At 42.9% G+C, this 16,601-nt stretch overlaps 1 protein-coding gene across 1 annotated transcript in view; it reads right to left on the bottom strand.

Annotated features, from left to right (window-relative positions):
• Positions 1-16,601, bottom strand: part of LOC119431106 (tyrosine-protein kinase Src42A-like) — an 87,526-nt gene that overhangs the window by 24,305 nt on the left and 46,620 nt on the right. Inside the window, 4 exon segments of the mRNA XM_049657572.1 lie at positions 3,905-4,060; positions 4,062-4,069; positions 6,263-6,338; positions 6,340-6,385. Coding sequence (XP_049513529.1) covers positions 3,905-4,060; positions 4,062-4,069; positions 6,263-6,338; positions 6,340-6,385 — 286 coding nt within the window.

The following is a 16,601-nucleotide window of genomic DNA, read 5'->3' as shown; positions in this document are numbered from 1 at the left end:
AATAAAGCTGGTGTCTTCAAGATGCCCCAAAATTTATTCACGTATTGCTACAGTAAACGGATTACAAGCTAGTTTGAGACTGGCCGTTTTCCTTCTATGAAGCTCCCCGCAACATTGCAGCGGGTGGTGCTCAGCTTAACCTGGGCTCGACTAGATGTCGCCAGTTTCTCCGTTGTGGTTTAGTCGAAGTGTGCGTTGGCTTCTTTGTGCAGCCTAGTTCACAATTCCTCAGTCCAACAAAGTGAACACGGGCAGAAATTATTTCTTTTTTTTTATTGTGAATATTATGTTATTTACATCAGTACTTTAGATTTAAGCAAGTTTTGAACTTGACAAAACATTTCTTGGGTCCCATTGACATTATTATGAAGTCGAGGGGACCCAAATTTGCATTCTTCATTCTTTTTGCTATGCACGTATGTTTACACCTTGACCCATAAACTTATTAAAGACCCACGTCATATTTAATGGTTTGCTGAATTAGTGTTTGTTATGCGATGGTTTTAAAATTAAATCTAGCAACAGCTCACTGTCATCTCAAGAAGCACCATGTGCATAGCAAGATCACAAGGAAATGATGCAGCATAAAGAGAAATCGATTCTAAGCAGCAGATCGGCAAATACGACCTTCCTAGAATATCGAAACAACAATGAAGTTACAAACTGATGCTCATCGGTAGGGCTAAAGTATTGCAAAATAACATTTCGGGAAAAGAAATTTGCGCAGAAGCAGTGCGAGACTTACTGTAGCACTGCAATATGCCAACAATATTAGGTCCTTCGAGAAGCGCATGAACTCAAAGAGGGTTAAAGTGGCCCTCACAAAGCAGCAGCGAGTCATTAACTATACATCAATCTAACTGAAAAGTCCAAGTACAAAGAAAAGGAAGAGAGAAAATGAAATTTGTATTTCAGGAATTGCTGCGCCCACGAAATAATGCACAAGATAATTCTGATATCCAGAGTAAGGCACAAAATAGGACAAGGGCTAAAGCCAATGAGAAGGATCAACCAGGAGTAACAAAAGAAACTACCACAACAACTAAGCTTGTTTGGTAACAAAAAAACTGAAACCCAAGCCATTTCACTTGCTCCACTGAGTGCATGTCCACGATGCCCTCGACAGCGGCTTCTAATTAGCAGACCTACTTTTCATAGCTTGTTCCTTGGAAATGAACTGTTTGAGACATTAAAAACGTCCTTAACTATTCACAAACATTAGAACACTCCTCACAAGAGTACTACTCGCCATCAGGGAAGTGAGAAGGCGGTCAAGTGAGGCTGCCTCGACGAGCTTCGGGCAAACAGACAACACAGTGAAGTTAGTAAAGGCGTGAGGCAGCGTGCCGCAATGGCAGTGAGAGAGAGAGAGAAAGCGGCAGAGAGTCAAACGTGTGCTTCGGGGCCAATGAGAAGACAAGGCGATTGCAGCTTCATGCAAGCTACTGGGATCTATAGGAAGGCTTCTCGACGGTGTTGGCATGCGCCAAGCGCAGCAAATGATGCACACACATAGAGCGGTGAGGAAAGCCAATCGTAAATGGAAAGACTACCTGCAAGACGCCTCGATAGAGGGTCCCCTGTTCAGAGAGGAGAGAGAGAGAAAATGAGCGGAGAGTGGTAACAGGAGAGGCACAGCACTGAAAGAAGAAAGAAGGCTCAACAGCTTTTTTTTTTAACACTGTCAAGCACCTCGGTACGCCATGACGACCCAGAACAAACAAGTCGATCTGAGACAAAGTCTTGCACCTGCAAGGTGGTACACCTAGATTACAGAAAGATAAATACACACAGTAGGTACAAACAGTAATGTAATCTTGCTGAAACATGGCAGGATAATCACTACAACTACTTTAATTCCTTTGCTTAAACTCAAACAGCAGCAGCGTCAGTTTGCTGACAAGTATAAACCTCAAGGATAATTTAGTCATTCCAGCTTTGAAATGAGGGACACTATAGAGCTTGAGGAGAGGAATGGGGTGGTTCTGAATTGTTTTCTATCATTTAGGGTGCTTATCACTGACAAATTTTCATCACTGAAATCTCAGCACTTGAATGTTGCATCATTTTGTCCTCGCTGGAATGCAGATACAGCAGCCAGCACTGCCACTCACGGCTAAGGCTGTGAGTGGTGGCGCCGGCTGACACTTCCAGGGTGGCAGAGACTAGACTGATTTCCACACTTTCAGAGAGCTCCATCTTCCCGCTGTAGGTACTTTTGTTCAAGGCAACATTGAGGGGAATGTCGAGGGGAATGCCAATGTGGAATTCTCTAGTGAATTTTAAGGGGGAAGTTGAGGTGCTTGTCTCCTCAACCCCACTCTTATTCTAGAATCTTTTTATTCTCACCTCCCTGCCTTTTGATGTTGTTGGCTAAGTAGGTTTGTCATGGTTCAAACACAACATGCATCTTACTGCAGTAGCCCTTCAGTCCGCTATGGACTGCTACTACGTGCATGCTCTGCGACGGCGGTGGCATAGTGAAACTCGTAGTGAAATTGCTCTATTGGACCTGTGAGCTTGTGCTCAGCAGTCAAATGCCACAGCCACTGCAGCAGGTGATGTTCACTTCCTGTCTGGTTAACTAATTTTCTTGCTGCTGACAAAGTTTGGGTGACTGCAACTACAGTTGAACCTCTATATAATAAACACAGATATATACAATGAATTATCAGATATAAAGAAGTAAATCTAAAATATGTATCACTGATATCAGAGTGCAACAGCTATATGCTTATAACAAATATTGTATATAAGAAAGCTATTTTTGTGTTCAACATGACTTCATTATAACAAGGTTCGACTGTATTAAGTCAAAACCTGAAAGGTTGGTTTACGAAAGGAGAGAAAGAAGCTGCAGACTTACTTTATATTGTCTTCCCCTCTCTGTGAACAGCAAATATGTAAAGCATGTTTCTAAAGTATTTATAGGGTTGTTCTGTTCACACATATCATGCATCATCATGCTTTAGCATGAAGCAGCCGACAATTGGCTTTATTGTGTTCGAATGCGAAGACAGAAACAGTAATGGGCTTGCGTTACATAATCTGTGCAGGTACTCGTGTGTCCACAATTTATCCCCATAATATCGATCAGTGTGCAAAAATTCGGTTAACAGTCAAGTGCGCTACTTGATACTAGTTCTATCTTGACCACAATTTGAAACAAGTGACCATATAGAATTGGTGTCGTTTTCTTGGGTCTTCCCTGGGTGCTCCCATTGCTTTTTCACAGCTGCTACAAGAGTTTACCAAGATTATGAGACACTGGTAAACAAACATGTCAGATGTAAAAATGCTTCAATTTAGCTGGTCAGGCATACTTAATTATGAACAGGTCTTCGGGAGGACTTGTTCAATATGTACAAATATGAACAGGTCATTTTGTAATGGAGAAGCTTTTAACAGTGCCAAGATGCTAGATTAACAATTTCTATCGACATGTCTAAGAAGCTCCATGAACTCTAACGCTTCAGCAGAAGTGAAAATGTCAGAGCAAGATGTCAATATCTTAAAAAACATCAACAGTCACTACCAATTTCCTGCAACAACGAAACTATGGTCAAAAAGACGATGTCAACAAGCAATCAACACCCAATTATGCAATGTAACTTGCTTTTAATAAAAAGTACAGAATGCAAACTCTTAGGTTTGCATCCCCCCCCCCCCCCCCAGAGACTTCACGTGTAGCCAAGGGCTAAAATTATATTCGACAATTTCACACAAATCGTACCCTCTCTCTCCAACAGGGTGCATCACCCACGGTGCTGAGTTGACAATTTCTGGGAATAGTAGTAAAAGCATCGTTTCAAAGCTGACAGCATGTAGCTCAAGAACAAAGCTCTTCCCAGCATGCTTGAGGAGACCTTCGATTAAGATAAAACCAAGGATGCGCAGCGCTCACCTGAACACAGGGCTTGCGCAGGTTGACGCAGAGACCATCGGCCTCGTTGGCATAGTGGTCCACGAGCTCCAACAGAGTGCGGAATGTTGTCCGCCGGGCGATGAAAAAGCCCCCTTCATCCAACTGCCGAATTCGGTAGTGCTTCACCGTGTCACCAGTCCCGAACTGCACATCAAACACGGAGACGTTCCAAAGATATGAGAGGCCAGCGCAAGAAATATGCAGACAGTGTTGAAGATGGCAACAGGACGAACACTGCAATTATGACATTTAAAGGAATGCCTGAAGCTTTCCTCTGTACTAATTAATGCTGTGTCCCACAACAACAAATGTACACTGTTTGTCAAAAGTATATGGGCTACAATGGATGTGGCACTCCTGGGTGACTAAAGGCTGTTTAACTCTTTCGATGCCAATACCAGTAACACAATGAAGCAGTGGGAGGCACAGCTCGCCCGCTCCGACCTGGCAAGACAAAAAAGTATTTAATTGGCCAGGTCGGGCAGGTGGCAGAGGCCACTGGGGCCCTGGACTGAGACGCTCCGATCACCCCTCCTTAATATCTTTTCCATTCCAATAAAGTTTCTATTAAAGTTTCTATTTCCATGCCAAGATGCTCGCTTGTCCAGGTGTTTTCTCCAGCATATGCCAGTGATGAATCTTGCTCGTCCACGAATTTTGTTTCATCTGCTTAGTACCGCAAATGAGTGGCAGCTGTTTTATCATTTTGGTGTTAGTGCTGTGCCACTAGATGGTCCCAGCTTTCTAGAAAACCAATTTTTTTTTAGTGTCGTGTGTGGGTGTGGTCGGCGGCACAGAGTTAGGCGGCTACAGCAGATGGCTGCCTTTTTCAATACCAAAATGAAAGCATCATAGAATCGTGGAACAAGCAGACCTGGAAAGCTCCAGTGAGTTGTGTTCGAAGCTTAAACATAGTACCGACGATTGCAATGAAGAGTTCAAGCCTTGGGCATCCTCTCTTGCATAGACGTGGATCGACAAAAACGGTTTGCCTATGGCACCTCTGTGATTTCCTTCTCTTACAATGCCTTTATTACTGAAGAAAAAGAAGGCAAAATTTTGCTTTATTGAATTTCATGCCGCAACTGCGACTGCTGGCATGCTAGTACTATGTAGATTGCACAGTATTTGCTGTAGGTATGCCCCCTTTGCCAAGCAAAAAAAAAAGCAAATAAAAATAAGAACAACATGAAGAATAGAAGGTGGGGGGGGGGGGGTCTCTTTTTATTTACTTTTTTGTCTGAAATGTATTGTAGGCAAAAATATGAACAACACAAAAACAAAATAAAGTGGCGATACACCAAGTGCTAACTTTGCATCACTGAAATTCATTGAAAGGCTTAATGAAAAATTTGTTACACTTTAACTCATGCTGCTGTTGCTGCAAGTTTGTAATTGTTTCTAAGGCATATTACCTAACCCTTTGCAGTCATGTGAGGAGCCACAGCTGGCACATGGAATTATCCATTTCGATCAGATGTCGGGTAGCGTTCGACACGCACTTGCATTTGCCAATTATTTGGGTTGGTAGCACCAGCTTTCGAGAACTTTTTCATGCAGGAAGTGCACGTCACAATGTCTCCAGGTGAGAACAGCACTTTTTTTCCTTCCTTCATGCTTGACAGGATTTGCGCACGACTTGTGGCGTGAAGCGCCAACAGGATGGCAGCGTTTTCCGCGTGCACCATGTTTTATAGACAAACTCAAGCAAGTTCAGTGAATCAGAAGATTATTTCAGTGCCATGGATAAATATATTTTGCCTTCAGATGGTCAGCAAACATTTTCAGATGAGAGCACTTTAGAAGACAGCTGATTATGAGGACACTATGAACCTGCAGTGCGAACCCTGGCATTCAACCCACAGCACTAGCACTCAATACTTATATTTTCTGTTAAGCAGTAACCACTCCGTAACACTGTCTTTGTATGCCTCCAAAAAAGTACTCTCATAATAAAGGTTTTCACTCACAATAAGGTTTAGGTGCTTCTTGTCAGTTTGTGTTTTGCTTATACGTCGGTGTTCCTCTCGTCCCTGTTACGCGTGTGCTGTACAGTGGAATCTCATCGATGCGATTCTGTCAAAATACGTTTTTCGGGATAATACGTTTCTTTTTTTTTCCCTGGCCAACACTTCCCGACCAGCTTGTTTTGGATAATACGATTTTCGGATGATACGTTTTATTTTCTGGTTCCCATGACGATCGTATCAACCAGATTCCACTGCACACACGGCAGGAACAATGAACACACCCGAAACATACCTAGAAATTGAACTGGCATGATTACAAAATGCTGGCCATCACTGGAGAGAAAGGCAAGACTAGGTGGCTGCCTACCCGAAAGAGAGAAGTCATTGCGGCGGCTCTCGCTGTCTCGCACCAGGAAGGCGCCGTGCTCGTTCTCAGGCAGCAGGAAGCTTCTTCTCGGCCTCGATACGCTTGATCTTGCCAAAGTACCAACTGCACCAGAGAGGAGGAGGCTGCCTTAAGCACAAACTCAACAATTACAAAGATTCACTTGCTCTTGCTAATTTCATAATCCACACTTTTTTTCTAATACACTCTTTCGACGTCTTCTTGCTCCTGTCCCAACTTTAGTAGAAAACAGGCGGTCTTTGGTGTAGTACTTCACTGTATATGCATCATGTGTGAGCACCAATTCTGTTTCTTGACTATGCACAAACAATGTACATAAGTGTATTTTGTATGAAATATAACTTGCTGTTGACTCTACTTACTGTGTTTCAGTGAATTATTGCAAACATTGCATTGCCTGAAAGTTTTCTACAAGTAATGTGATCCTTTGTTGCTCTGTTTTGGTGCTGGTACCTTGGCTGTGAATGTGCATCTAATGTATTCATAAGCTGCTTATGCTTATATGAATAAGCATAAGCTGCTTATTCATATGCAATGTTAATGGTAGATACCCAGAAAGCTTCGACACTGGGACCCGCTTATGCAATACAACTATGTGTGCATGTTGCTGCATGCAAAGTAATCATTCAATAAACTCCAACTTGAACTCGCAGCACGAGCATTGATGACATGCGCGAGGTGTTGCATCCAGTTTTGCTCATCATCGTCATCAGTTCTCATGACTTAAGCAGCACAGGATTGCTTCCCTTTGGTCTCAGCGTGGCATTCTCTAATGGCTTCCATTGTTGTCTGCTGCACAAAAGCCCCGTCTTAAGCCTGTACAGGTAGTCTGGTTATGTGTTTCATAACCTTAGCACGTGCTGCCTTATTTGCTGCTTCATATTTTTGTTGACTTCACTGCACACTTATGCACCAAGCAGTAAATTTGTTGCCGTGAGTCAGCAACTCATTTGCGTCCTCTTTCCTTGCCCAGTACGCTGCTCATTCATGCAGAACACCAGCTGAATGCAGGAACTTCTACTGTACACAAGTTTTCACCTCGATCGGCTATTCATGAAAAAATATAGTATAATGAGAGCAAATAAAGAGCTCACTCGGAAACACAGGCTTAATATGAGATTCCTTGCAGTGCGTATAATTACACTCATATAAATCATATGTAAAAGCTGAAACATGTAAAAGCCGATTAAAATGAACCCACAGAATCTGCCTTTCCAATCGTGCAGGGTTGCAAGGAAGGTTCTCACTCATAATCAAATCATTATTTGTTAGCGGTTGAGCACACATATTTCGAGATATTTTTATAAATGGCACCGCCAACAATGTCGCCAACATTATCCAATCCTCCTCGAGCAAGCTCCATGCCACACTGATACGAGAAACACCGAACGGAAGCACAAACGACACAAACCAAACTACCCTACAATAGTAGCACACTGGAACACCCGCTGGAGAGAAATTCAACAAAAGTACTAAAATAGTAAATGGAGAACTGACGGCATCGGCTATATCTAAAGTGATGGCTGTGCCATTGACTTCCAGGATAATGATGATGATGACGACTTTGGCGGCATGCTTTAGGCTTTGGTTTCGGTTATGCTGCAGAGGTCGGCAGAAAACCAGATGGGATGATGAAGTTAGGAAATTTGCAGGCGCAAGTTGGAATACGCTAGCGCAAGACAGGGGTAATTGGAGATCGCAGGGAGAGGCCTTCGTCCTGCAGTGGACATAAAATATAGGCGGCTGATGATGATGATGATGATGATGCAGAGGCAGCATTAAACGGAAGGAGTGTAAATAGTTGATTGTTTTGGTACCTGTACTTCACTTACTTTCAACCAAAACGAAGAGAATGTAACAAGTTCCCGAGTATACTGCCTAGTGTAAGGCTCCATGGCGCCCTCAAGCCACCGCTTGGCTGCTTTTTACCTGTTTGTTCCCCAATTATCTTGATTGATTAATTGATTGATTGATTGATTGAACAGCTTGGCTCTGAACTCTTGTGCTGACTTTCCACAATTTCACATGGCTTTAATGTTGTAGGCAGGAACTTGCCAGCTTATGTGGCATCAAAATGCACTAGGCAGCACAGGCACCTATATAAGACAGGCTCTCATAAGGTGATGAAGTGTGCATTGGCAGCAGCATTATCCTGCAGATGACATTACCCACTTGATGGCAACGACGCTAATAATGCAATACAGCTAACGGGCAAGATCTAGACATCTAGCAGAAGTCGCAGCAAAACAAGTTGAAAATGGATTAGTGTACATGTTTGAAAACTCAAACCCAGATGGAAGAACAGCTCTTTAGTTGTCATTTACATAACCGATTTCACTTTGCTTCCAGCTGCAAATATGTACAGCTAAAAGTAAAGCAAAGCCCCCACGAGTCCCTCAACAGGCTGAATTATGTGCAAAGGTAACAGCAACTGAAACCTGGACCACTCTGCTCTAGACATCAATTATGGACAAACTACAGCACCAAAGGTGGGACCCGCACTTTGCGGTCTACAGAAGATGGGTTCTCTTACTGCAGGAAAAGCCTACAACAAACGTTGTCAAGCTTACCTTTTAATACTATTTTTTTTTTCGAAATGGTATCTTCTTTGTCCAACAATCAACAGTTAACTTGCCTCAGCTGGTTGCTGCAACAATGTGCCATGTCACCCTGCACAACAACTCAACGACTATGGCCTTACAGTGCCGAGTCCAAGGTCCACAAAGGGTCAGGTACGAAGATTGCAATGCTTGTTAGAGAGGCCTAAAGTGGCAAAGACTAACATGGGAATGCTGCCATGGCATCTATCACAGCCCAATCATCATGCTTTAGGTCGTTGTTCGAGTACTGACAGAATCTTTTTGTTTTATTTCCTTGTTACATAGGTATTGACCCAGTAATTATGCTACGGAAGCTTAATTCCTCAAGAGCACAATAAATAATTATGTGACCTTTTAATCCTTTCTCTACTGCTGATAAGTATAGTCGTCATGAACAAGAATGTCTCATACAAAGCGAACTGATGATAGTCGTCAAATTGCATCCAGTTGCAAATTTTGACACTAGATGGCCACACTCGTCCACTCTGGGCTCTTGTGGCTCTCCTTGCTCTTTACTGCGGCCTCCTCCTACGCCAGCACAAAAACATCGCTGCCTTCCTGTTACATGGGAATGAAAGTACGTGCCAAAGAATGTGTGGCCATCTAGCGTAAGAATTTGCAACTGGATGCAATTTGACAACTATAGTCATCAGTTCGCTTTGTATGAGAGCTTTGCTCGGAAACAGAAAATGATGTGTTCTTTGAGGACTCGGGCGATGACGATTATGTAAATGGACCGGAGGTTCTCGCCACAGCATGTGTGCAGTTCCCCTACCTACTAACTGTGCCTTGGGAACTGCGGAAAAGTAGCCACTATTCCTGTACATGTGTTTTGCACCATTTAGATCATCTTCTTTCCATATTCTCTTTTTTTATCACAATGATTGAGCTCCTCAGGGCGCTGTGCCGCAAGACCCCAGTGTTGTGCAGAGAAGCCTTTTTCAATATTTTATTTCACGCTATTTGGGAAATAACTTACTGAATTGAAAAAAATGGTACCATTTTGTCCAGAAACAAAAAGCTTTACAAAGTAAGCAATAAAATTCTGGTAAATTTGGTACGATTTTTATTATGTTTTGCAGTACGGAAAGAGTTAATGTACAACCACTTCATGAGTCATGCCAAGTGCAGCGCAGCTTCGGACATGAGAAAAGAGACAATTCCCACCACCGAAGCCTGATGTGGTGGTCTTAAGGTACGAGACACCACTGACTAATACACACACACTACAATGGCTGGGTCCATTCAGCATCCGATGGAACAAGAGGGGAGAGAAGGTGTCTTTGCGCTTCGAAGAGAAGCACACAATTGGAAGGGCCAATTTGACCACTTTCGACGACACAGTCATTTCGTGGCCTTCAACCACAACACTGTGCAAGCTGGAGCGCTCTTGAGTTGGTTTGTCATAAAATGTGACCATCAACTTCACTTTCGGTGATGTGAATAGTCTCCTATTTTCACCCTTTAAAGCCACGCTACACTTGGCATGTGCTTTGAATGGATCGCATAAACGGTGCTGCAATTGTTCGTGCTGCTGTCGATGAATTGCGGCGTCATACCGTAATTACAGCGTCAACAGCTACCTAAAATGCAAAAAGAGCGGAACACAGAATTTTTGCATCAGTACTCCTTTGAAGCTGACTACGACCTCCATGGGAGGTTGTTACAAAAACAAAATTTACGCGTCCACCTCTTCTATTTTAAAAACAAAGCTTTCCTTGCCTACGCTGGATACGTCATAATTTATTTTACATTGTTTCCCTCCCACTCTCTCTCTCCTGTCCCCTTAACCCAGTTCCCCCTGTGTAGGGTAGCAAACTGGATGCAGGTTAACCTCCCTGCCTTTTCTCTCCTCTATCTCTATATCTATGTATCATTTCATATAGACCACCAAAACACTCTTGCAATGCAAAAGTAACCTTTTTTTTTTTTTTTCGGAAAGGTCATCTGCTGCGAATCTTGCCTGACCCAACTTCTTACTTCCTTTCGTGTGACCTCTAACTGCTCGGCAACAACGCAATGTAAACGTTCAGTGAGACAAATTGTGTTTCCTCACAAGATGCGGCAAAGCTCGGATTGCTCAAAAACTGGCAGACATACATGCAGCAAACAACCAAAAGGTCAGGCTAGCAAGCATAAAGAATGCAAGGCAGGTCATGCTTGGCATTCCATCCTCTTATCACAAAAGACAACGACAATGATGACGACGACGCATAAGTCAGCAATGGGCAACATTCGTAACCCAGTGCGCAGTGTACCACCTGCACCAACTGCAAAAGGTATGATTCTCGACAGAGAATGACACCCACCGCAGATTCTCTTGCATGCTATTTCCTTGTGCATTCTAAGTAAGCAGAAGCGGAACATAACAAGGAAGAGACAATGCAGCTAAACTGTGCGTCATGCAACGCTGCCAATATGTCATCAGCATGAAATGAAGCACAAACTCCAAAAAGTGGACTAAAATGTATCGTACATCTGGTTATCTGAAGGTACAATGCACCCGGTTGCTATACACTTATCAGTATCATCATCAGCCTACTTAAGTGGGCTGAAGAGCGATGGCCTCTCCCAGCAATCACCAGTTACTGTGTTTTACAAAAGTCAACTACATCTTATGCTGACAAATTTACTAACTGCATCATTCCACAGAAATGAGTGCTGCCTTTGAGTTTGTCTTTTTTCTTTTTGACACTTGTTACTCAAACAGAACATGGCCCCTATTTTGTAGCAATGCTTTTTCGATGCTCATGCCTTTTTGCATTCTTAACGTTCGTGAGTGCTTGCGTTCGATGCTCTGACGACTGATGAACACGAAAAGTGGGAAAAAGCATTAGCATCGAAAAAGGTATCGCTACAAGATAGTGGCCCAGCAATTACCTGCTCTATGCTTTACATGACTTGCCTAGCACCACTTCCTAATCTCAACCAGAATACCAGCTGCTGCATTTGCCTTTAAATTTATACTACCACCTTCCTATATCAATGCTATGCCTATCATTTTCTATTCCATTACTCATTGTACAGTCCATGTTAACTTGTTACTCTACAAGCTTTGGCTTTACAGGTTAGTATTGGCACACTGCACATTATGTGGTGAAGTATTCCGCATTAAAATATACCTCTAAATGCATTCAATGCAATGCCTTTCCTTGTTATCGACACATCTAACAGGTACCACCTCTCAAGTGTCTTTGGATTGTATTCAAGCATGTGTGATCGAGTACCCGAGATAAAGCAGGTAGAATGTGCTTGCAAGAGTAACACCTCTTGTGAGCAAATGTTTAGGAAAAGCCATTGTGACATCAAAAGCATTATAGCAACATGAATCGAACTGAGAAGAGCTGGAAAACACTATTAGCACCCATTACAACATACCAACACGTACACTCTTGAAAAGTGTACACTCTATTGGGTGAAATTTTGTCGCAACAATATCTGTTCTCTGGTGTGATTTACCTTCGTTAGTTCTGTGCATCTGGTACTTCGCTGCCGGGCATGCCGTGTGCATCTAAGCATGCCACAACATTTCTAATATTCGATGCACAGTGTTTAGAAATAAAAATGCACGCAATATTGATGACAGTTGCTGTAGTGCGACAAAACTACACTCTAAATGGAGTACAATTTTGTAAGAGTGTAAGCAGTGCATGCTTGCATGCGCAACAGTGTAGCACCTGCAGTAGCACACAGAAATGAATGCTTCTGGTGCCCAGAGCCACAATCGTGCAGGCGGACGCAGGCGAAACAAGACCCGCACGCAGACATACGCACATACACACGTACAGGAAGGATGAGAATGCCGCACATACGTACCTTATGCCCCTTTAACGCGTGACAAGTTCAAGTGTGATTAGAAAGAGAGAGAGAGAGGGCGGGTGGGGAGAAAAAAAATGCGTGGTGTCAGCGTCTGGCAAGGAAGATTAATACGCAATGAAAAAAGAAGGGCAAGGCTCTCTCTTGCACGCACACAAACACTAGGCACGCCAGTACAGGTCATCACAAACCATAACACCAATGACGACAGCCAACAGACAGACAGACAAACCACGACAGAAGCAAAAAGAGAGAGCTGGGAGCATCGCGAGGTATCTAAGCCGGGAGAGTAAAAGGCAGCACAACAAACAAACCAAGCCACGAAAGAGAAGTGTTGATCAGACAAAGCAAAGTAGCTGCTGATTAGACAAGTAAGAAAGGGGTTGCTAGATTGGTCGGAATGGGTATGTAACTTGTGTTGGTAGTCAGATGTAACAGCGCAAGACGGTTACCAGAGGCTAAGGAAAGGTTTTGCCCAAGAGCAGGGTGGTATCCATGCACTAGACCGAGCCTCCAATACGAAGACCTCCAATATGCGAAAATGAAATGGAAAATGGTGAATTTGGAAAATGAAATGGCACAAATGGTGAATAAGCCAATACAGTACTATTAGTCCCTCATGAAGAACACTATAAAGCTTTCAATCCAACTATTTATGAGCCAAGTTTTCCAACCATTGTTAATATGTTTTCATCATTGAATATTGAAAAATAATATTAAGCTAGGCAGAGTGCTGAACAGCGTGTCAGACATGAAACAAAAGCGCGCATGAAAGCAACAGAATGCCTAGGTAGTCACCGCAATTCCGCGACTTCGAGTTAGCATGCATAAAACACACAACATAAGGTTTCGTGGCAGTGGCATGTTGAAATATTGTGCAACGAACCAATTTAGTTCAGTGAACTACAACTACTTGCAGCAGCAAAATGGTTGCATAATTAGCGAATTCAAAGATATGCCAGGGAAACAAAAAAAGCTGCATAGCACATCATCATGCATCATCACATGAAAACAGCAGCTTTGAGTTAAGTATAAAAAATGCACAATTACGGTTTCAGACAATTCAGTGCAAATACTGTGCAAGAGACCAACTTCAGTTCCATGAACTATGAGTGCTAGCAGCAACAAAACGGTTGTGGTTAGCTGTTTTACAGATTACCAGGGAAGCAAGAAGGTAAAAACGCCTTCCCAAATGTCCATTTCCAGTTTTTTTTTTTTTTTTTCTCATTGCTGACACACAGACTGTCCCATAGAGGCAGGTAACCTTGCTAGGTTTGAAATCAAAGGCAAGCGAACTCAGATGAGAACAGTGCGAGCGCCTATCAAAGCTATCACTAGACAGTGCAAAGCATGCTCCCTAAATAAATCTCACATACCAATGACTGAAATTTGTGCACCACCGTAGAACAGCAGCGAGTGCTTTCATTACGGCCACCTTGTCAGATGATTAGTTATACATCACCAAACATGCACTCGATCTGCTGCTGGCCGCAATGGTATGAACGAGGCTAGCAAGTGGAACGGAGCTAGAGCATGCACCGACTTTGATCCTTAGAATAGCTACAGTGACATTGTTCCGGATGAAGCGCCTTCGCATGCTGGCTCAAGATAAGGTACACAACTAGTATTTATAGATCCGTTATTGTTACTACAACTTGATACATATTAGCATAATAAAAAAACAAAGAAATACGGAATCAGTGTGACCTCCAAGATTGTATCGCATCCCTCCCCAACCCTTCTCGCAGACTGCAGTATCAGCACACTGGTGTTTTTCTCCGGCCGCCAGATAGTTCCACTGCCCTTTCAGTGGTGATATTTCTTCATTTATGCTCCTCTCAGAGGCACTGCCCAATCCTAACTGTCTAAGCAAACCTATCCAACAGCCACTGTGTCGGTAAGTGCACAGAAAATAGAGAGAGAGTGTCGGATGGCGTACTAATCAGACTACTGATTATGTCTTGACACTATGCGCAAAAACGAAAGTATTCCAACTCTCAATCTATTATCATTGCATTGTTATGAGGAGATGTTCACAGACAAGGAGTTTGTTTGCACTATTTACACAGAGACAGCAAGCGGGGCCGCAGCAATTGCCTCTTTCATGGCATAACAGGCTCGTAACAATATTATTAATGAAAGCATGAAACATTGTATACAATATCAAATGGGAGGAGGAATATGCACAGTAAATAGTGCACTCTGAAAGCAGCAATATGCTTGATGTGTACTTAGTGTGTCAGTGTCTGTGCCTCATTTATGCCTTCTTGTGGACTGGTAGACTCCAAAATCCAGGCACCTCAAATATACTCATACAACTTTCTGTAGAAAACCACTGGCCTTGCATTGCTACATTTATCCTTCTTTATTGAAGTTCCATTATCAGAGCAGCAATGTACTGTACATACGTATATTGTATCTTTCCCTTTTTAAAGGAGCACTACAGAGGTTTGTTAGGTAGATTAATAAATTTAAATTACACTACTGGAATACACACAGACAAAAAAGGCAGTCTTACTGTAAGCGAAGAAGGCTTTAGTAGGCCAGCAAAATAAAATATAACAATGAAGGTTGTGCGGGCACGCCACCTTTATGTTCTCACACCAGCTTGCCACGCGGTCATAAATTTTGACAGCGTGCGCTTGAGACTAGTCAATCATTTATCAATACATTGCACTTCCTTTTAAAGGAACCAAAGAATCAGCCCAGGAAGTTTCCCGAACGCTTATTGCAACACTAATGGCCAGGAACATGCAAAAATACGCTAAAATCAGCGCCATTACACTCACATGTCGGTGCTGCAGCTAGACACGAAGTTCAACAAGGGGAACTTCGGCCTTCATTCTATCATCGCCAAACCTTCTTCCGACAACTAAAGCTCAAATAAGACACTGAAAGAGTACTTCAACTTAAACAGGGCTTGCGTCGCTCCTTTAGCATCTTTTTAAAACAACAAGTGAAAAGGCAGTTACCATCTCCAGTGTAAAGAGAGGAATTCTACGCATATTACCTAAAATAAAAAAAAATTAAAAACACAAAAGAAGGAGCAAGTGTTGACTCGCATAAGGCCCAGAAAGCGTTCCTCCATTCTTTTCTCTTTCGGACACTCAAGCGTGACAGTGACCAAGCAAATCTCGCTCTCGACTGCAACGAAGTGGAACCAAGCGTGCAGGGAGCAGCCGTCAAGTGGTCCCTGACATGATTCCAGAGAAGGCCAGGAGTCTGCTGCTCGGCCGTGCAGAGCCTTATTGTGTCGAGCAGTTCTCATTTAGTGGCCCAGGGTAGTAGAGCTGCCAGACAAAACGAGGCTTGATGGGGCCAAACAGCGTTTCATTTTAAACAACTCACTCGAACGAAGGGGCCTTCGTACGGGAACACAGAACCTACACATTCGCATCAAGCTGTTGTTTCTTGGGAGTTGGATAAGAGAAGTGACCTTCTGTAATGCTTATTTGCTCTGACAGCGTTGTTGCATCTTAAGCCACAGCGTGAGGAAACGACAGATTTAGACTAGAATGACACGGGTTAGAACTCGAAAACTGCCTTTCACTCAATTTGCATAGATTTGTTGAATGTGTTTGCTCAAAGGTGCTGTTGGTTAAGTGTATGCACACAGTAACATTTTGTATTTATTTGCTATTTTTCCAAATGAAAATGCCACTTGTAAGTCAGTCCTGTCCTGTGGACGTCTTCCAGTGTTTTTGATCCTGCTTGCATTTCAAAATGAATGTTAACTAGCTCACCTAATCATCTACTTTTCCACATTCAAAGGAGCAACATCAAGATAATAAGCATGAAAAATGAAAAACAACAACTGCATGCCTACAAAATAATGCAGAGTGCATGTGTGACATGGAGACTACACAAGAACATGCAGACCAGGC

Source organism: Dermacentor silvarum, chromosome 10 (assembly GCF_013339745.2).
Source record: "Dermacentor silvarum isolate Dsil-2018 chromosome 10, BIME_Dsil_1.4, whole genome shotgun sequence".
NCBI classification, from domain to species: domain Eukaryota; kingdom Metazoa; phylum Arthropoda; class Arachnida; order Ixodida; family Ixodidae; genus Dermacentor; species Dermacentor silvarum.
Note: the sequence above shows the minus strand (reverse complement) of the source record. Positions and strands in the feature narration are given on the sequence as shown.